Genomic DNA, 23,196 nt, shown 5'->3' with positions numbered 1-23,196 from the left:
ATAATTATTTTTCTTTTGATCAAAGCGTCAGATGTGGGAAGACGACACTGAATAGCCCTCCATCCAAACGTATTAATCTTTAATAGTAACCATGAATTCCATTCCAGAATCTTGTTGCTTTGCATCCTATCCGACTTGTTTAAGCACTTTTTAACTGAAGCCACAGAAAATGTTCCAGGCCTAGCCACCTGCAAACATCCGACCCGTTTCTAAACCTGTATAAATAAATTGTTGTCTTCAGGTTTGTCAGCTCTAAACCATCCCCTTCGGGCGGTTCTTCTCCTCGCCACTCCCAGCTAAAGCCCAGAAGAGTTCTATCCCCAATAACGCATCTATCCGCCACCTTACAAGCCTTGTTCAACTCTTTTCCAAACAACATAGGAAACACAGTTTTGAGTGGCAAATCCATCAGCCATGGGTCAATCCAGAAGCGGGTATTAGAGCATTCACATCCAATCCATCAAATTATACATACATTCCACTAAAAAACAACTCCTATATCAATATATTTTCACTAAAAACAAATACTTTTTTCTCTCCCTTTCAATTAAATAATATTATCATCACATTTTTCTCTCTCCTTCACTCACAACCACTTTCAATATATATTAAAAAAATTATAGTGGGTGAACAGTGTCCCTTCAAATATACAGCAGATGAACAGTAACATTTTCTCTCTCCTCCACTCACAACCACTTTTTATACCCTTTATAATATAAAAACTCCCCCTCACATATTTTGATGGATAGAATGTGAATGCTCTTAGCCCCATTTCCCACCTCACTCTTGATAACCAAAGACATATCGAGATTAGTGACGTTAATATGATTTTGCAGCTTCGCAATTGCGCACCAAATACCATTCAAGTTTTTATTATGAGGCAATGCAGGTGATTGCTGGTTTTGTTTGTTTGTACAATTATTCAGATTCAAAATCTCATAAATTCCCTTTTATTGAATATTCATCCACAGACAAAAAAATTACTTTAAAAAGCAAAAAAAAAAAAAAAACATCTTTTTACAATTCTTTAATCTCATCATCATTATTCCATCATCATCAACATCATTATTAATATTATTATCCACCGTTGACCAATCTCCACCCTACATGAAACCCACCCGTTGACCTAATCCAAATCCAACGGTTCCCAAGCAGAAGCAGTAACCAAACTCAAATCCTTCCAACCCAATTTCAACCGACCCGATTCCTCCACCAACGTATACCCTTTCCACGGAGGAAACATCCCCAACAACAAACTCGCTTGAGCCGCCGGGTTACCCGCCAACGAAACCGCCCTAAACCCGACCCGACCCAACTCCATCCCCCATTTCTCCACCTTCACCTCACCAGTCCGTTTCGGTCCACCAACCGCCACAATATTCTTAATCTCCGCCCCAAACAACTGCCGCTCCACCGTGAACCGCTCTACATTCTCCGGTTCAACACCGTCACCTACCGCATCGAACAAAGCGGAATAGTAATGCAAAGCCTCCACGAACCGGTTCAAAAAGCTTCCTCCGTGGCTCAGATCTTGTTCGATAACCGTTATCAGTTTAGGTTTTAGCAGACGTAACAACCGTACGGTATTGTAATCGCTTCCGGTGACGTCATACAGGCAGTGATGCAGCCAGTGAACAACGACGGCTTCGTCAGATCTGACACCGAGTTGAGTCAAAAACTCGGTGAAATCGGTGGAATCAGAACTGATGTTACCGATTTTGCATTCGAGAGGAATGAATTCGAACGGAAGGTTTAACGAGTTAGCGAATTCGTGTAACCGGACGCCGGTGGCTTCTAGAAGCGAGTGAGAGGATCCGATTCCGGTGATTCGGAGTGATTTGAGCTTGCGTGGACGAGAAGCTAAGATGTGGAACAGTCCTGGCCATTGGAGACCTTGCATGATGTCCAGATCTATAATATGTACGGTTTCTTCGTGTTCTAACGCTTGGAATATCGCTTGATTCGATGTGAAATGTGAGAATTTGATGAACGGAGTGATTGAATTGTACGATTGAAGTGCGTTGTGAATCCTCTGGTTTTGAGCTAGGGTTAGGGTTTTGATACTGAGCGGTGAGTACGTTCCGAGATATGAGCTGATGATTCTGGCTTGTAACGCTTCAGCGAAGTATGCCGCTACTCGCTCCAGCGAAGATCCGAACGGAGAAGATAGTTCTGAGATTTCCGGTAACAATGAGTTCGCACGGTTTAGGTTCTCAACGGCTACGCACTCGGCGCATTGTAGCAGTAAACCTAACAGTCTTAAACCAGAAGATTCCGCTTCAACTGTTAATGAATTGTCCTCATGCTCATTTTCGTTGATGTTTCGCCGTTTGATTTCGCCGGAGAATTCGGTTATCTCGCCGGTGGAGTCATGGATTGGGCGTTTTGAGGTGTTGGTGTTCATGTTCATGGTGGAATCTTTGACTGATGAGGAAGTTGTGGTGGAAATTGGAGGGTGTTGAAGGTGAAGAGACTGTAGCATGATTGGTGTGATGGTGATGGTGGTGGTGGTGGGGAATGATGGAGAATGATAAGAAAGTGACGTGGAAAAGGACAAGAAAATAGGTCCAGAAGAAAGGGATGAGGATGAAGGAGTTGTCTGTGTCAGTTCAGAGGATGAAGATGAAGAAGAAGAAGAGAAATGAGCATGAGCTTATTCAAGAAGATCATTCATCAATAATGGAAGTCCTTTTGAGTTTGACTCTGTCTTGTTCACTTCCACCCTTTCATCTTTTAGTGGATGTCAAGTAAGTCCTTGTACTTTTTTACTTTGCTTTTCGAGTTTTCGTTATATTTGTTGGATATGTTTTTTCATTCTTTTTTGTCGGGTTAGACTACGCCCAACTTCACATTGCGTGATCCCATTGGCTGTTGCATGGGGTCCACATACATATCCATGCAGTCCATAGTTCGATACTCGTACACGTAAACACGCTAACAACCGAGCCCTTAACGCTTCTATGGCACCCCTTGGGATGGTGTTTAGCGCTCATATGGGTTGATGTGGCCATGAGAGTCACACCATTATACATAGCATTATGATACCAAAACTAGAAAGGGATTGATTTTTCTCTGACCAATTTTTGTGAACGACAATCATGTTAACTCACTTTGAGTGAGTATACCTAATACAATTTTAATTTAAGCTTAATATTACCTAAGAATTAGTTTAGTGCAAGTGAAATCACATATGATGTAGGCGTGTTCAGCAAATCGAATATTGAATTTTCGAATAATTTTTTTTTTTTTGCTTGAATTCGTATTCGATTCGAATTCATTTAAGAACCAGCCAATTCGATTCGAATAAAAATCCCAATTCGAATTCGAATAAAGTCGAATAAATTCGTTTTGATTCAAATTCAGTTAAAATATGCAATAAATATGTGTAAGTTAAGTGATATGTAATGGATTTGGTAAAAGGCAATTTTAGTACTTATTATAAATTTAGAGATTAATTTATACTATAGCTTAATAAAAGTTATGTATGTAAGTATATATAAAAATAATAAATAAAGATATATAATTTTAATTAAAATTTCGAATCGAATTTAAAATTTTATATTCGTATTCGATTCATATTCAATTTACTAGACTCGAATTGATTCGAGTTCTTGATAATCAAATTGAATTAAATTGAATTTCGAATTTTTCGAATTCGAAACGAATTCTGAACACCCTATGATATCTTACGTGTTGAATTCATATTATAGTGAGTATAGTTCAAGGCTTCAAGAGCGTATGCATGAATTATGATTCCAAAACATGCTCATGTATTTTCTTGTAATTGCATCTTTGTGAACACTATAAAATAAGCGAAACAATGCATAATTAGGTATATTAGATGCTCAATATATTTTTTAAATTGACCTAGCATGTTTATCCAAAAACGTGACATGTATCTAAGCATATGTATGTCTTCAATGAGATATTCTTGTGGTTGAGTAGTGCGCTTCATAGCGAAAAGGTTGAGAGTTTAAATCCTACAAATAAAAGAATTCTAAGAATTGCACTTCAAAAAATCTAAACATATATATGGTGATATATATATATGTTATAAAATGTTACTAACTGTATGAATGTTAAAAAAGTTACAAATTGTATAAGTAATGGATTAATGTAGAGTTATGGTAAAATAGAAGGGTTGCAAATGAAAAATCTTTACGTAATTTGGTGTTAACGACTAACGACGTTAAGGTGGGATGTTATTGTGTCTCATGTTGCTGGTTTGTTTGTAGCGTTGGGTGTTCCGAAACTGAAAGGGAGTTGTTTAGTCTGGTCACGCCGTTTAATTCACTAAACACAACCGATAAACCTATAATATATTAATTAACTAATCACTAATGAACTTTTATTCTTAAATTAGTAATGCCTTTTTGTCATTGCGTCATCTTTGGATTCCTTTCCTCTGTTATACACATAATCCATTAAATTCGAATTTTGTCTTATCCACCGGCTTTTATTTTTAATTCTTCTAAACAACAATTAGTTATTAACATTATGTTTACTATTTAAAGTAATTGAAATTGAAATAAAGTTAATTTTGAAAAGATGTATAGCACTTACGTGATCAACTAGCATAACCGTGACATAATTTTTGGTCCTGAGATATCCGAGTACGGTAGGGTGTTCATTATTTCAAATCAAACTCGAAAAACCGGAAAATCAAATAATTAATTCGAAGTCAGGTTCTTATCCAGACCAATTTTCTAACTGAACCAGCTAGAATAACCCGAGTTTTAATACTTTTTTTACGTATCACACGTTTTTGGTAAGAAATTTACGTGTAATACGTAAAAAAATATTAAAACTCGGGTTATTCTAGCCGGTTCAGTTATTTGAGGAAATTTTGCCATTTATTTGAGGAAATTTTGGCATTTATTTCAAATTCTTGAAGAAATTTTGGCATTTATTTGAGGAGGATTTTTTTAAAATTTTTAGTAGCTTTTATGACCGAGGTGATATTAACTGTGGGAGTGGCTCTTCTTTCATCTGTCTGGTTCCTAAAATTAAAGATCATGTCTCGTTGGGCAATTTTAGACCTATCAATCTTGTTGGGGTTATTAGTAAATTAATTTCAAAAGTGTTGGCTAACAGGATGAGATTGGTTTTGGAGGAGGTTATTTCTGAGTCCTAGTCGGCTTTCCTAGAAGGTAAATTCATCCTTGATGGGCCGCTCATAGTGAACGAAGTTCTTTCGTGGTTGAAGAAGAAGAAGTCTAAAGCTTTTATTCTGAAGATCGATTTTGAAAAAGCCTACGACAACGTTAATTGGAATTTTGTAATATCATCTTAAACCAAATGGGTTTCCCTACTCGTTGGTGTCACACCCCGACCGCGTATAACATGCAACCGCGGCGGAAACGCCGGGGAGTGTTGGGACAGAATTAAATTGTTTCATGGCATACAAAGTTGTATTTTATTTATAAACAAGAGTGCTACATCGTTTCAAACAGGAAAACAAAGAGTTCAGAACACAATTAAACTAATTCTATCTTCATTTTTATTCTCTAAGGCACAGGTCCGCCCTAGTGTCATGATCATCATCCTATGGAATAGCTCCTGAAAACACATGTGAAAGTAGGTACGTCAGCATAAAAATGCCTGTGAGATACATAGTTTTTGTGAAAATGAGATTCATGACTTGAGTTTAAAGAAATGTTTAATAACAGTCAGTCATGAACCTTGTAATTTGTCTCGCTTCGTAAACCGTTTGAAAAACGATAATATCAGATGATATGTATAGATAAAAGTAATGTTAAATGAATAACCTGGTAAAATGAGTTGAATAAGATAAGTTGTTTTGTAAGACAATGTTTTATGAAAAGTATGTTATTTGTATAAAATGTTATACGTCTAAACTGAAATGATTTAGATAACGCTAAGATATGTAATATTATACAAACATTTATATATAGGAAGTACCAGCGGCGTATCCACCATGTTTGCATCATATTAAATACTCCACGTTACTCAAACCATTTACCCAAACCAATCCACCATGTAAATTGTTCATGTATAAACCAAATGTCAAGTGTTATTGTGTAAACCATGTCAAATGTTTATGTTCAATGTAAACCACCAAATGTGTATGTCACTGTCAACGTGTTTATGTTCAATGTAAATCATGTAATGTGTATCCCAAAATGTATCATGTATGGTAAGCGAAATGTATCAACTTAAACCATATGTAAAATGCACAAAACAAGTCGTTGAAGTAACACGTGGTTTAAATCAACGTTATGTTCTGTGGAAAAATGCATGCTCTATTGATATTAACATTTATGCGGTATTGTAAACTATGCATACATCCAAGCCTTGAGACTGCGTCGATAAACCCTTAAACAAATTAAAGGTTTATCTAAGTTATGTATATCGAATTCGGTCATTCCTTCCAATCCTATCAAACCCAGGATTTCAGAAACGGGAGTTGTCAATTCCTATGGTACCACTACCTACTAACGAACGGCGTGATCAATGTTAATGAATGTATTGTCCCATGTTAAACAAACCAAATGTCATAACAAAATGAAGGCATGTGATGTAAACAATTGTACTAAGTATGCTAAGTAAACATACGAAGCAGAAATGTTCATGTAAATCAATGTGCCCATATGCTGAGTAAACATATGCAGCAAATATGTTCGTGTAAATCAATGTGCCCATATGCTGAGTAAACATATGCAACAGAAATGTTCATGTAAATCAATGTGCCCATATGCTGAGTAAACATATGCAGCAGAAATGTTCGTGTAAATCAATGTGTCCATATGCTGAGTAAACATATGCAACAGAAATGTTCGTGTAAATCAATGTGTCCATATGCTGAGTAAACATATGCAATAGAAATGTAATGTAAATCAATGTACTAAGTACGCACACAATGGGCATACCTAGCATAAAATGTAATGAAATCGTGTACTATAATGTACTAACAACATAGCAGGCATATGATGTGAAAACATGGAAAGCATGAATGTAACAGATAGGCACATGTGTTTCACCCCAAAACAGTTTGGAAAACAGTAAAAGAGGGGTTCAATGTACTCACCTGAGATTGCTTTGGAGTTCTTGTGTAATAACCAAACAATGCTAGGTCACGGAATATCAAACGGCACCTAATAGGTAGCTATGTTAATATACCGGACCTAAAATCGGAGGAACGGATAGTATGCGGGTTCGTAAACCAAACGAGTATGGGGACTCGTGTAATATGGTTTAACAAAGCCTACATACTTAAATGAAACTTAACCTAGGTGCTTGCGACCCATCACGACCCGCTTAGGTAGCTTATGCTACCTTACGCGTCGTTCGCGTAGAACGCGTCTGGAACGCCTAACATCGTGACCACAAGGCATAACCTCGGAAGGTTATAGCTATGGTCACCTACCGTGTTTGGTCGGATCCTAACGATCGACCAAATGGGTCGGGTTCGAAAGTATAAGCGATGGTTTAGATCGCTTACCTTACGACCCTATATAAGCACTACACTAAAAGTGACGAGCTAAGCATGTTAGAACATGCTTAACTAAGTTTAGAAAACAGGTTTGGCATCAAAACAAACGGCTTTGATGCTCACGAGTAGTTTGGTTACAAAATATGCAAGAATGCACATTTTGGCCGAAACTACGACTCGTCACTGAGCCTAGATAACGTGGTAATCAGTAGGCATAGTCATTACGGACTATAACCATCGTGATCACACTCACGTTATGAAGTTCCATGAACTTCGTGTTGACCATAGGCTGGTCAATGCAGAAAGTCAACAAAACGTTGACTTTCGGACTCGAAAAGCGAATAAAAGAGCGAAAGAATACTTACGGAGGGTCCCCGAATGCTAATCTAGATCAAAATAGCTCAGGTATGAAACAAAGGTTCCAACTTAGAGCTTAGATCAGATTCTTGTGGGTTTTAACCAAAAGGGGGGGGGGGTATTTATAGGATTTCCCGAACCGTTAGGATCATTTATCGAATATCGTGCCACGATCTGGTGCGTACACTTGTCAAAATATTGTGGTAAGTCAGAACTTGGCCCTTGGCTCTTGATTGGGTGAAAGGGCATTGCCTCTTGATCGAACGAAAGGCCAACTGCATTGAATGCAAACATTGAATCTGGTCTGACAGTCCCACGCGCCCCGCGTAAAGGTTGGCCTTACCTTTACGCGCCCCGCCTGAGGGTCACAGATCAGAATTTTCAATTTTGGTCCCTGCACTTCAGAAACACGTAATTTGAAAGCAAACTACTGGTGGATGTACCAGGATTTGAAAGCAAACTACTGGTGGATTGGTTTGAAAAAGTCAGTAGCTGAGCATGTAGCTAAATATTTGACTTGTGCGCAAGTCCAGGCTGAGCATCAGAAGCCGTCAGGTTTGCTTCAACAACCTGAAATTCCCAAGTGGAAATGGGAAATGGTGACAATGGATTTCATCACCAAGTTGCCGAAGACGAAAAAGGGAAATGATACCATATGGGTCATAGTAGATAGACTGACTAAGTCAGCTCATTTTCTACCCATCAAAGAGACGTATAGCTCCGATATGTTAGCTCAATTATACGTCGATAAGATTGTAGCGCTACATGGTATACCTATATCTATTATCTCTGATAGAGATACTAGATATACGTCACATTTTTGGAAGAGTTTCCAACAATCGTTGGGCACTCGTTTGAATTTTAGTACGGCTTATCATCCTCAGACCGATGGTCAGAGCGAGCGTACTATTCAAACTTTGGAAGACATGCTGCGAGCATGTGCGATCGACTTGGGTGGTAGTTGGGATAAGAACCTACCACTGATTGAATTCTCCTACAATAATAGCTACCATTCCAGCATAAAGGTTGCGCCTTTTGAGGCCCTATACGGTAGAAAGTGTAGATCGCCCATTTGTTGGGCAGAAGTTGGAGATGTCCAGTTGTCAGGACCAGATATCGTTTTTGAAACGACGGACAAGATCGTGCAGATACGCGATCGTTTGAAAGCTGCCAGGGATAGGCAGAAAAGTTATGCGGATCCTAAGCGCAAAGACTTTCACTTCGATGTAGGTGATAAAGTGTTGCTTAAGATATCACCCTGGAAAGGTGTGATGCGATTTGGAAAGAAAGGCAAGCTAAGCCCGAGATATATAGGACCTTTCGAGATTATCGAACGTGTCAGGTCAGTTGCGTATAAGTTAAACTTGCCTGAAGAACTCAGCGCTATACATAATGTGTTCCACATCTGTAATTTAAAGAAGTGTTTCGCTGACGAATCACTGGTTATACCGCATACAGATATACACATAGATGAGAGTTTGAAGTTCATGGAAAAACCTTTGTCGATTGAGGATCGACAGGTGAAAAAGCTTCGAAGGAAGCACGTGCCTATTGTTAAGGTCAAATGGGATGCCCGTAGAGGTCCCGAATATACGTGGGAAGTGGAATCCACGATGCAAGAGAAATATCCTCATTTGTTTCAGTAAATCTCGAGGTCGAGATTTCTTTTAAGGGGGTGAGGATGTAACACCTCGAAAAATTTCGTCCATTAATGTCTTGACACGTGTCATAAGGTTCCGGTATGTGAAAACAAACTTTAGAGGGACTAAAGTTGACAAACAGTGAAAACTATGGAACGTAAGGGTCCAAAGTGTCAACAATGGATAAATAGACTCTATGATAACCCTACATAATGTTTATAACCTTAAACGGATGGATCATGGATCATACGAAGCGGAAAATGCACAAAAGTGAGGAATTACGAACTATAGGGGCCAAAAGTGTCAACATGTTGAATTTATACCTCTGAGTGAACTTTTGGCAGACCCGAAGCCTTGTAATGCTAAAATATACTCACTAGAATATGTGGTAAAAATTTCGTGAAGTTTCGTTAACGTATGAGAAAGTTATGGCCAAAACCGTACTTGAGGGGTTAAAAGCGTCAACGTCGAATTTCATGACTTTTCGGTTGAGCGCAAAGTTATCCGAGGACATTACCATGTTGGTAAATGTCCCAAGGCTCTTAGAAACCAAGTTTGGGGGTTTACGAGTCAAAATAAGTAGCCGAAACATCGCGTGCAAGGACAGGGACCAAAACTGTCAAGTTTGAAAGAAGTTTGTCAGCAGCAGACCTCAGGCGACCCGCCTGGACATGCCCAAGCGGGCCGCGTGACCCTATCAGATGCAGAATTCACGAAAATGGGTATTTTGGGTCCGAATTTGAAGTGCAATACAGCTGGGATCACCTCTCTTTTGCTCCAATAAGAATGCTTGCATGCCTAAGCTACTGTGACCTCCCTTTAACATCTGAATTCACCATAAATTGATCAAAAGCTCTCATTTTTGTGCACTTGCATTGTGATCAAGAACACACACATCTTGCAAAACTCTCAAGGCAACTTCTGGAGCAATTCTGAACGACAAGGCAGCCTCTAGGTGTTAACTAAGCTTCATTAGGACCTTTGTAAGCTTTCATATCAGTTTATAATTCGTTCTTGCTTTGATTATTAGTTAAAAGTCAAACCGTTGTTCATAAAGTTTGACTTTTCGATTAAACGAGTTTGGCTCTGTCATTTCTCTAATTGAAACCACTGATATGTTGGTATTTATGTGGGAAACAAACCCTCAAAAGGGTATTCTCTGATTCCCACTCTAAGCATGCTATTTGTCGAGTCAAAGTTGTTTCTGAAAAGTCAACAGAAATCGTTTTTGAGAAAAATAGCTTAAATGGTAATGTAGATGACATGCAATCAGTTTGATCATCATAAATAACTTATAATAAATATAAGAATGTGTTTTATCATAATCAAGTCGACAATCTTTAGTATAAATACGAATCGGAACCGAAAGTCTTGTAAAACGACTTTTTTCGTAGACTATCGATTCGGATCCGTGCATGCATGTTTGAGATCTGTATTGGGGCTTATTTTGAACCACTTTTATTTTGGTTAAACTTTCTGGAATTTTTATATCTCGAGTCTATACTTAGCCGATTCATTTGCATGTTTCCGATTTATGCTTAAAGTTGACTATTTTGCCCTTTTTGATATAAAACGTGTTTTTTGGAAAAGTGAAAGAGTTGAAATCTTTATTTCTAATATATAAACTTGCACCGAAAATTTGAGATCAGTTAGTGGTCCAGATTTTGAGTTATGGCCGATATCGTAAAACTATATCTTAAAGTTACATAAACGGCGCATTTAGCGTATAACCTATTTCAGGCCACGTTTTGATATAAAACTTTGTACCCACTGATGTTATATAATATTTTGGGATTTTTGATGATTTTTATTTAATTTTTGGCTGATCGTATCATAGATCGCTTAGTCGATTCGGTTAATGCCGGTTTTGACCGTTTAAGCCATAAAATGAGTTTTACACATTCTTTTGACCCCAAATCTTTTTCTACTGATTTTACATGTTAAATAAATTATTTTGAGCATTCTGGAAATATAAAAATCTCAGCTTTCTTTTAAAAACCCGGAAACGGCTCTAAATCGCATTTTTAAGCGTTTCTAGCGTATAGTAGGCGTTATACTCATTTTAAACATATAAGACTCATACCTACTGATGTAATTAGTATATTTTCATATAATAACAGTAAGTATAAATGTTGAACTCAGATTTCCAGTTTTGGCAGTTTTAGCCCTTGTAAAATTACTGAAATACCCCTATGGTGCATAGTTTGATTTTTAAATATTAAGCTTGGTATATGGGTCATACCCTACTGTTTTAACATGTCATATTAAGTATATTTACTGTATAATTCAGACCCGTAACTCATATTTCCAATTTGACTCTTTTATAATCTTTTAAATGACCAAAATGCCCTTAGGAGGTGTAAATTGAGTTTAAAATCATTCGGGGCATAATAGAACATAACTTACTGATATTATATCATATTTAAAGCATATTATCTCAGGGAACTTGCATTTGACTCTTTTGGCTACCCGTAACGCCCTTTTAGCGTTCGGTTCGGTTTACGTAACTAGTTTGCGTAAATTAACCGAAACGGGTCAAACGTTATCATTTTTATCTCAAAATCCAGAATGTATTTAGTATACCCATATTATACAAGTATTCAAACTTGTCGGGTCTAAATCACATTCTGTCCGGTCTTTCGCTTAATCGTGCGCTTGTACCGTATCGTCCTTAAAACTAACCGGTCAAAGCTTAGGCTTAAATAAAAGACCCGTTAGGAATCTAATAGGTTATTATAAACCTTTGTTCCAGATTAGGAGGCCCAGTAAAAGCTATCCACACTTACCAATTGTGATTCATACTTGCTCAGGTAAATACATTTTGACTTATTTTCCCTATACGGGCTTGGGGTACGGTATATAGAATACCGCTTGATCGAGCGCACAAATCCTGCGCCTTGGGTGTACAGTCTTGAATAGTTTGTGCGACTCGTTTAAACAGTCTTGTCTTACTTTAGGCTTTGGGGGGTTATTGACCGTGTCCCGGATGTCCTTGGCATTATCTTACGAGATGGCCACGACCAGAGCACGGGGTGTAGGCGTACACCCGACGTGTATAACTCTTTAATGTGGTGTGTCATTTAATCTTTAGCCCGGACAGCAGATCCCGGGCCACCAAATGTACGAGTAGCATGTAATTCGTTCACAAGTTTATATTGCATAATTATCCCAAGTTAATAAAAATATTTATGCCTTGTGCATTTAAATAAATTTTCAATCATTTTCAAAATGAGTCAGTTGATTTGTATTTACCAGTGTAAACTGACGTATTTTTCCCAAAAGGTTAAGTGCAGGTACTATACGAACTAGGCTGGCTGTTTCCTAAGAGCGTCCACTATAGTCTCGCAAGCTCGGACGACAAATAAACTGTTGAACAATATATCTTATTTATTTGATCCGCCTGTGGATCCGTTTCAACTACTTATGATGTTTATTATTACATTTTAATTAAAGTTGAAATGAATCTATTTCTGCTTCCGCTGTGCATTATTATATTGTGTTGTTTGTCTATGACGATGCCAACCACGTCACTGTACCCCACACCGGGCCCACCGGTGACACGTGGAGATCGGGGTGTGACAGGTTGGTATCAGAGCCAACGCTGAGTGAATTAAACACTAGTCTTTTGCGTTTAATCTCAGTTACACAATTGCACATTCCACGATTTTCGAGTCTAGACAAAGAACTTAGGAAATGTTCAAAATTTCGTTTGTTTTATTTTTATTTATTATTAGCTTTGTCTTATATATTTTGTTGTGCAACTTGTTTGATTTTTGACAGGTTCATCATGCCGCCACGTATGCGAGGACGAGGAGGATTCGCCACATCACATGACCACGAGGCAGGGCCTTCGCACAGGCGAGCCCCATCGGCATCCCACAACACTGCTGCCCACGATCTTTGGAGATCATTTGCTGAACCAGCCAGGCACTCGGTATCATTGAGTACCTCGCCATCCCTACCCCACTCCTTTGGGCCACATTCTGAAAATGGGCCCCACGACTCCCATGGATCTTTCATACCTCTTCACCAGTCACCTCACAACTACCCAGCACCCGTTTATCAGGGCCTGTACAACCCTGATGCCTACTTAGATGAACCAGTGGGTCATAACCCACTAGGACCTGAAGACCACTTCTCTGGTGGCAACGAGATGGAGGTCGACGAGGACACCGATCCCTCCATGCCACCGTCCGGCACTCCCAACCATCCCATTGAGATATCGGATGGGTCACCATGCAGGGGATCACCTTTCAATGGTGTTGACAGCTACGGGGAGAGGTTTAAGCAGCACGACTGGGTCTATACCCCCAGCTACCATAACTCCCCCATGCACCAGTCTTACCACGGTTCTCCCGTGCACTCTCAGCACCACTCCCAGCAGCAGCAGCATCAGCAGCAGCCCCAGCAGCAGGACCCATCTGAGGCCTTCTGGCGCGACGTGGTCACTCCGTCGCCACCACCACCACCGGTTTTGCCTCCTCCGCCTCAGAGGCCAAGGAGGAACGCGCGTATGTCTACGCGAGGAGGGATTCGCATTGGCACCCCTCGACATTCAGGTAGCGGCCGCTACTCGCCGCTCCACGAGGAGTCAGAGATGGGAGAATTTCAGCATCCCGTCTTAGAGGTTTCTTCTGCGCCTATTGCGCCACCGCCACCACAGAACTTTGGAGAGCCAATCCCTGCGTATGCTAGCGCAGCACAGTTCAACCCTTTCGAGCCGACTTTTCCTCCCGGTTATGATTATACGGGAGATCCCTACTGGTTAGCTTCAGGCTACAACCCTTTCAATCAGGAGAGTACTTTTGGAGGTCCCTGGGCTACGGGACAATCAGCTTTTGGGTACTTACCGCAAGGGTACCAGCAGCCGCAGCCTCCACAGCCACCGCAGTATCAGCCACCGCCGCCGGCGCCGATGATGTCGCCACCGCAAGTCCAAGAAATCCTGCAAGGGATACACGACGTGCGACGGGAATTGCAACATGATCGCCGACACAACCGCGGTATGTTCAAGAAGATGGTTGACTTGATTAAGGGTAAGAGTAAGAAGGATTATTAAATCCTGTGTTGTTAGCTCTTTTACTCATGTCCCTGCGTGGACATTTATTCCTGTATTCTACCCCTGCGTGGGTATATTTCCCTTATTTTACCCCTGCGTGGGTATGTTGTTTCTGTTAGCCCCTGCGTGGGTTTGTTTTGTCTGTTTGTTTGTTTGTTTTGTTGTTGTTGTTTGGTTTAGCCCCTGCGTGGGCATGCTATTTGAGAAAAGTCCCGTTTAGGGCAAAAGTTGAACTAGTTTACTTTAATTTAAATGGTTAATTTAAATTTTTCATTTTATCTATGTGCATGAATATAATATTCAAATAAATGGAAAATATCAATTTTTATTTGATTTGCCATTTTAATAAGAATCTTAGTAAGGTAGAACCTAGCTTGAATGTCTTATTAAAAGGCCTAGCCAATATGGTAAAACCTGGTTGAAAAGATTCAAATCTCTGTTAACATCTGAAAACATGTTAACATTCTTGACTAAGCGTGATTCGTAAAATCACACATGTCACCCTTTTTAATAAATTATCTACAGATTATATCTGTATACAAGTCTGATTGTGACTTGATACCTACGGGTTATGACTATGTCGTATAAAGCAAAAAGGCAGTTGTGGTCTATGACTCCCTGCCAAGTAAAGGATTATTTGTTTAATTATACAATGCTAATCCTATAAAAATCTAAATTTATAATTTAGAAGTTGTCCGAAGTGACTAGGCCTATTGTGCCAATATATATATATTTCATTCCATAAAATAGTTGCTAATAAAAGCCCTGAATGAAATTAAATAAATTAACTATTATGATTCTTAATATCATGGTTAATAAATCGTCTAGAACGATAATACTGTTAGGTTTCTAAATAAGACCTTGTCCTTTTATGTAGCTTAAAGCTACATGGCCAAATCGGAGGAGACCAACAGTCATTCTGGAGAACACCCAGATGACACAAAGATTCACGTCACTGGTGCGGAACTGCAAGCACTGGTTGAAAACGCTGTTGCCAAAGCTATGGATAGGCAATTCAGGGAATCTAGCGGGACTCGGAGTAGAACCCGAACCGTATCGCACGTCAAGCCCAAGACTCATTCAGAGGCTCATAGTAAGCCGCCTTCTAAAAAGAATGAGCCGAAGAAGGATGAGGAGGATAATCACTCCTCCAACCACAGCAGCATCCCAAAGCAAGAAGTCAAGCTGAAGCATGATACGCACAGCAAGTCCTGTACGTACAAGTATTTCGTTTCTTGCAAACCCAGAGATTTTACTGGGGAAAAAGGAGCAGTTGATTGCATGACGTGGATTGATGAGATGGATACAGTGGTTGATATCAGCGGGTGTGCTGATAGGGACGTTGTGAAGTACGTGTCCCAATCATTTAAAGGAGATGCATTAGCATGGTGGAAGTCACTCCTACAAGCTGCCGGTAAGGCCACTCTGTACAGCATGTCATGGGAACAGTTTGTGGCCCTGGTCAAAGAGAATTTCTGCCCGCAGCATGAGGTCGAAAGGATTGAGTCGGATTTCGTATCCCTTGTGATGAAGAACCTCGATTGTCAGGCATATCTCACTACATTCAACACCTTATCTCGTTTAGTGCCGTATTTGGTGACCCCTGAGCCGCGAAGGATCGCCCGTTTTATTGGGGGCTTGGCACCGAAGATAAAGGCGAGCGTTAATGCATCAAGGCCTACGACATTCAGATCCGTAGCTGATCTATCCCTCTCCCTCACTCAAGATGTAGTCAGATTGAGAGCTATGAAGAGCTCAGAGGAAAACAAGAGGAAACGTGAGGATGACACCTCACGAAGATCGGAGAAACGACACAGAGGGAACAACGACCATAAGAAAGGGTCGGGATTTAAGAAAGGAGATCATCAATCGGGTGAGAAACCCAGATGCAAGACCTGCAAGAGACACCATTTTGGGAAATGTCGTTTGGAAGCGAAATCCCAGTCTCACGAAAAACGGTGTGGAATCTGCAAGTCCACAGACCATAAAGCCTTAGATTGCAAGAAGATTAAGGATGCAACTTGTTTTGGTTGCAACGAGAAAGGGCACATCCGGCCAAATTGCCCAAAGAATGCGAAGAAAGCTGACGACGGAAAGAAGACTAATGCGAGAGTCTTCAGAATGGACGCCAAGGAAGCAGTCCTTGATGACAACGTCATTACAGGTACGTTTCTTGTAAATGATGTTTTTGCTAGAGTCTTGTTTGATTCAGGAGCTAATAAGTCATTTGTAGATGATAAGTTTTGTAAATTGTTAAACCTTCCTGTTAAAACCTTAAGTGCGAAATATGAGGTGGAATTAGCCGATGGAACTATAGAAACCGCCTCGACTGTTCTAGATGGATGTGTTATATCCATTAGGAATCATTCTTTCCCGTTATCCTTGCTTCCCTTTAAGCTAGCTGGATTTGATATAGTGATAGGCATGGATTGGTTATCGCATAACCAAGCCCAGATTCTGTGCAACAGAAAGCAAGTAGTAGTGAAGACTCCGTCTGGTGAGTCACTCACTATTCAAGGAGATACCCAGCATGGATTGCCTGAGCAAGTGTCCATGCTCAAGGCATCCAGATGCATGCAGAAAGGATGTGTCATTTATATGGCACAAGTTACCATTGATGAGCCGAAGCCGAAGATTGAAGATATCCCTGTTATCTCAGAATACCCTGAAGTATTCCCTGAAGAACTACCCGGTTTGCCACCGGATAGGCAAGTGGAGTTTCGGATAGACATCATTCCAGGCGCTGCGCCTGTGGCAAGAGCACCATATAGATTGGCACCAACGGAGATGAAGGAGTTGAGGACGCAGTTGGATGATTTGTTAGCTAAAGGTTTTATTAGACCTAGCTCGTCTCCTTGGGGAGCGCCAATCTTGTTCGTTAAAAAGAAGGATGGATCGATGCGTCTGTGCATCGATTACCGTGAGCTTAACAAGGTCACTATCAAGAATAGGTACCCGTTACCCAGGATCGACGATCTGTTCGATCAGTTGCAAGGAGCAAGCTACTTCTCAAAGATCGACCTGAGGTCAGGTTATCATCAGCTGAAGGTCAAGGATGAAGATGTGCACAAGACAGCGTTTAGGACTCGTTATGGACATTACGAGTTCCTAGTGATGCCGTTTGGGCTCACCAACGCACCAGCCGCATTCATGGATCTCATGAATCGTGTCTGCAAGCCCTATCTAGATAAATTCGTTATCGTCTTTATTGACGACATCCTTATCTACTCGAAGAGCCAAACTGACCATGAGAAACACCTTCGTTGTATTCTCAAACTTCTGCATCAAGAGAAGCTTTATGCCAAATTTTCGAAGTATGAATTTTGGCTTCGAGAAGTCCAATTCCTTGGACATGTAGTAAGCGAGCATGGTATCCAAGTAGATCCCGCTAAAGTAGAAGCAGTCATGAACTGGCAGGAGCCGAAGACCCCTACCGAGATTCGCAGTTTCCTCGGATTGGCAGGATATTATAGGCGATTTATCGAGAACTTTTCAAGAATTGCTGCGCCCCTAACTTCGTTGACTCGTAAGAAGATTAAGGTGTTGTTTGTTTTTTCTGCAGGAAAACCTCTTCTGCTGCAGGCCACATCTGCAGACATCTGCAGGAGAAGAGGTGGACCAAACCTCTGCAGTCTGCAAGAAGAAGACTGTTTGTTTTTTTAACTTCTGCAGTCTGCTGAAAGAGACTCAACTTAAAAAGAAAACTGTTTTATTAATCCGAAATATATTTCATAAAACCACGTAACACTAAAATAATATTCATAAAACCACAACACTGAAATAATAGTTATTAAACAGAACAATGTTTTTTTAATCGTTTATTCCATACTTTGCATTAGTTGCTCGGCAATCTCATCACGTAAGTGAGTCATATATTCTCGATCAGCTGCAGTACCATGTGCTCCAACCTCGTCTTCATCAGCATCAACATGCACTTGCCTATTATGTAACGACACATTGGGTTGATCATATTCAGTAAACAATTCATCGTTCAAACCCGCTTTCCTTATAAAATTATGTAGCGCGAAACATGCAATGGTAATGTTTCTTTGTGTGATTAAAGGAAATGGTGCCATCCGCTTCAATATAGGGAATCGTGCTTTCAAGACACCAAATGAACGCTCGATTACGTTCCGAAGTTTTGCATGTCCATGGTTAAACTTTTCTTTATTAGTCAATGCGCGTCTCCGACGAAAATCACCAAGCCAATACCGCACATTACGATATGGAGCCATAAACCCTCGAGTGTGTGCATATGCGGCATCACAAAGATAATATTTGTCTGTAAAACAATTCAATTATTAGATTAGTAATCTAACATATGAATAATTAACCAACATAAACATACCTGGTGGTGGAATCGGGAATGGTGCATGTGGATCGACAAGTGCCTCGGATAATATTCTAGCATCATGTGCTACTCCTTCCCAGCCGGCCACAATGAACGTAAAAATCATGTTAAAGTCACAAATTGCTAATACGTTTTGATAACAATCACCTTTGCCCCTTCCTCTGTATAAATCTTGTTTACTAGCAGGGACAACAGCATGTATCAAAGTTCCATCCAATGCACCTACCGCTCCTTTAAAAACCCGTCGAAGTCTCTTGTTATGTCCTGGTATATTGGGATTCGGGTTGAAAGAAGTTGGCACTATCATGTCTCTGGCGAAGAGCATCATTTTATCCAAAACCTCATAAAAAAATTTATGGATTGTTTGCTTCGAGTGTTGAAATCTACGCTTGATAACCACGTACCGTTGATTATGACCGATTACCATCAAAAACATTGCCATTTTCTCCTCAACCGATACGTGTTTGCTATCAACTAACGAATAATTAACTCTAAAATGTGCGCATAGTCGGACAAAAGATTCACGTGACATACGAAGCATTTCAATGCATTGTTTTGGATTTCCAGTTAATAACTCTAACGTGTATTGATGCCCCGTCATGTTTGAATCATTGTCTCGCATTCTTTTCAAACCTCTCTTCCAAAAAAAACGGACATACAAGTACATAAGAATAACGAGAAGTAATTTTTGATTATTGTCCATCGTGATCCTGCGTTAAAAACAAACCATTAAGCATCGAGAAAGTCACAAAAGTCATACAAAGTTTTCAATGTTTCAAGAAAGTCACAAAAGTCATACAAAGTTTTCAATGTTTCAAGAAAGTCATAAAAGCAAACAATAACAAACAACCATAATGTTTACTACTCCTTAATAAGTCCTAAATTTTTTGCCGTCATCGTGATCCACCCGTGTAACACCTCAGGATCTTCTGGCAATGTCATCCAAGCCTCTCTCATATCCGAGCCTCTCCCAAAGATGTTAAAAGCAGCTAAGAATAAAGGATCCATCTTGTTTAACCCAACCAGCTTCAACCTCTCAGCACAATCAGTGAATGTTGACCCTTCTTTGCCTTTGATTAAAGTCTGCAAAGCCATGTTCATGTTAGCTGCTAAATCATCACTGTTGATAGTTTTTTTGGAGGTTTTTGTCTTTTTCTTTGGATTGCCTTCTGGGTTAGGCTCATGAGTAGGCTCAGGAGTGGGTTCGGCAGTGGGCTCGGTAGGGCCCTCTGAAGTGCCAGCATCATCTTCCACTTCATTAAAAACAGAGTCCATAAGCATCAGTGACTGACCCCGATTACTATTAGATCCAACACCCGATGTCACTTGGGTTGGGGTCCACCTGGAATTCCCAGTAGCGGTGTTACCATCAAACAGCTGTGCGCATAGTTCGGGGAAAGGTAACGAACCCGTTTTCAAACCTCCAGCTTTCGGATGCCCCTAAGCCCGAAGTAAAAAAAATTATAAGTTAATAGTATTTTTTTGTTATCGGTTTTTTCTCTCAAAAAATTATAAGTTAATAGTATTTTTTTGTTACCGGGTAAAGGCAATCGAACATACCTTCTTAAAATCCTCCCATTCCTCATTGGTTAATGTAAACATATTTGTTTGCGGGTTGTATATGTTACCAGGCTTTTCTCTCAAATAACACCAACCTACATACTTGGCTTTAAGATTGTCATGAGCGTTTTTCATTTGTTTTTGAGCCAAATCAATGCCAAACCTTTCCTTGAGAACGTTTCCTAGCCTAGTCCAAGATTCTTTGTGCAAACTCAAGCCTTTTCTACCCACTTTGTTAACCTCCTCAATGGAAGTTTCAAGCAAGCATTTTAGTTGATCGTTTGACCAAACGTGTTTATCTCCCATTTCTATTAATCAACAACAAGCATTCAACAAAGATAAAGAACGAAACTTATAACCAAAAATCAGTTTCAAGTACTATTAGCAGATTCCATATCCTACCATAACAAAATAGATCCCAACAGATCCTAATGCTAAAAAGAAAACACCAAAATGTATAACCACATTTACATTCTAGAAGTAGGGCCATATCTCCATCCAAATCTCAGTTACAGTTAACAAAACCTAGATGACCTTTTTTCATCAAATATCTCAATATTTAAATTGAAATTCAATAAATATTTATTTCTATTTACAAATCCACTACATCGTCATGGAACCATTTAATAATTTCTGTTTACAAATCCACTACATCAAAAAATGAATATGCTTACAGAACTTGAATAAACAGATTAATCAACACTTTGTCAACAAAACATCTACTATTTGAACGGTTACAGTTCATCAAAAAAGTACACTTCGAAGTCAAAAAATTTCATCAAAAAACGAATCTGCTTACCTGGTGGCGGACGGAGGAGGAGGATGGAGCCGGCGGTCTTGGTGGCGGAGGGAGGAGGAGGAGGGAGCCGGCGGAATCGGTGGTGGTGGCCTTGGTGGCGGAAGGTGTGGTGGCTTGCTTTTGGAGAGGATGAACCCTAGAAAAAGGGGGAATAGAAAAAATGACGGGAAGAGGTAAAAAGCTCAAGGTTTATCTATTCCTCAAAAAGAGGTGGGAAGAGGTAAAAAGCACTTTTCAAAAAAAAAAAAAACAAACACTCTCCTGAGACTAAACCTCTTCTCACGTCTGCACGGTGCAGACAGAAGAGGCCAAGAAGCTCTTCTTGTAAAAAACAAACACCACCTAAGTTCGATTGGGGCCCTAAGCAGCAGGAATCCTTCGATATTTTGAAGAAGAAGTTGAGCAATGCTCCAGTGTTGACATTGCCTGATGGTATAGAAGAATTCGTGGTGTATTGCGATGCATCACACACTGGTATGGGCTGTGTACTCATGCAAAGAGGCAAAGTCATTGCCTACGCTTCTCGACAATTAAAGGTGCACGAGAAGAACTACACCACCCACGATTTGGAACTGGGTGCAGTTGTATTTGCTTTGAAGCTATGGAGACATTACTTGTATGGAACCAAGTGTATAATTTATTCGGATCACAAGAGTCTTCAACACTTGTTCAATCAGAAGGAATTGAACATGCGACAAAGGTGATGGATGGAAACTCTAAACGATTACGACTGTGAGATAAGATACCATCCAGGCAAGGCAAATGTGGTTGCCGACGCCTTAAGCAGGAAAGAAAGAGTGAAACCGATCAGAATCAATGCCAAGCGCATTGAAATAAGGAATAATTTGAATGAAAGGGTGTTAGCTGCACAGAAGGAAGCTGTGTTGGAAGCTAACTATCCTGCAGAGAAGTTAGGAGTAACTGAGGAGCAGTTATCCTACGACAAAGATGGAATGCTACGACTAAACGGACGAATATGGGTTCCAGTTTATGGAGGACTTCGGGATGTTATCCTCCAGGAAGCCCACAGCTCTAAATATTCCGTTCATCCTGGAGCTGATAAGATGTACCAGGATTTGAAAGCAAACTACTGGTGGATTGGTTTGAAAAAGTCAGTAGCTGAGCATGTAGCTAAATATTTGACTTGTGCGCAAGTCCAGGCTGAGCATCAGAAGCCGTCAGGTTTGCTTCAACAACCTGAAATTCCCAAGTGGAAATGGGAAATGGTGACAATGGATTTCATCACCAAGTTGCCGAAGACGAAAAAGGGAAATGATACCATATGGGTCATAGTAGATAGACTGACTAAGTCAGCTCATTTTCTACCCATCAAAGAGACGTATAGCTCCGATATGTTAGCTCAATTATACGTCGATAAGATTGTAGCGCTACATGGTATACCTATATCTATTATCTCTGATAGAGATACTAGATATACGTCACATTTTTGGAAGAGTTTCCAACAATCGTTGGGCACTCGTTTGAATTTTAGTACGGCTTATCATCCTCAGACCGATGGTCAGAGCGAGCGTACTATTCAAACTTTGGAAGACATGCTGCGAGCATGTGCGATCGACTTGGGTGGTAGTTGGGATAAGAACCTACCACTGATTGAATTCTCCTACAATAATAGCTACCATTCCAGCATAAAGGCTGCGCCTTTTGAGGCCCTATACGGTAGAAAGTGTAGATCGCCCATTTGTTGGGCAGAAGTTGGAGATGTCCAGTTGTCAGGACCAGATATCGTTTTTGAAACGACGGACAAGATCGTGCAGATACGCGATCGTTTGAAAGCTGCCAGGGATAGGCAGAAAAGTTATGCGGATCCTAAGCGCAAAGACTTTCACTTCGATGTAGGTGATAAAGTGTTGCTTAAGATATCACCCTGGAAAGGTGTGATGCGATTTGGAAAGAAAGGCAAGCTAAGCCCGAGATATATAGGACCTTTCGAGATTATCGAACGTGTCAGGTCAGTTG

At 40.1% G+C, this 23,196-nt stretch overlaps 2 protein-coding genes across 2 annotated transcripts; both read right to left on the bottom strand.

Moving 5' to 3' along the window:
* Positions 1 to 925: 925 nt before the first annotated feature.
* LOC110895997 (scarecrow-like protein 23) lies at positions 926 to 2,806 on the bottom strand. Its single transcript, XM_022143403.2, has one exon. The coding sequence runs from the start codon at positions 2,480 to 2,482 to the stop codon at positions 1,127 to 1,129; it is 1,356 nt and encodes a 451-aa protein (XP_021999095.1). The 5' UTR covers positions 2,483 to 2,806; the 3' UTR covers positions 926 to 1,126.
* Positions 2,807 to 18,216: 15,410 nt separating this feature from the next.
* On the bottom strand, positions 18,217 to 19,591 carry LOC110897134. Its single transcript, XM_022143993.2, has 2 exons — positions 18,858 to 19,591; positions 18,217 to 18,791 (listed from the first exon to the last, which is right to left on the bottom strand). The coding sequence occupies exons 1-2, from the start codon at positions 19,561 to 19,563 to the stop codon at positions 18,328 to 18,330; spliced, it is 1,170 nt and encodes a 389-aa protein (XP_021999685.1). The 5' UTR covers positions 19,564 to 19,591; the 3' UTR covers positions 18,217 to 18,327.
* Between the last annotated feature and the right edge of the window lie 3,605 nt (positions 19,592 to 23,196).

This window comes from Helianthus annuus, chromosome 12, assembly GCF_002127325.2.
Source record: "Helianthus annuus cultivar XRQ/B chromosome 12, HanXRQr2.0-SUNRISE, whole genome shotgun sequence".
NCBI lineage: Eukaryota > Viridiplantae > Streptophyta > Magnoliopsida > Asterales > Asteraceae > Helianthus > Helianthus annuus.
Note: the sequence above shows the minus strand (reverse complement) of the source record. Positions and strands in the feature narration are given on the sequence as shown.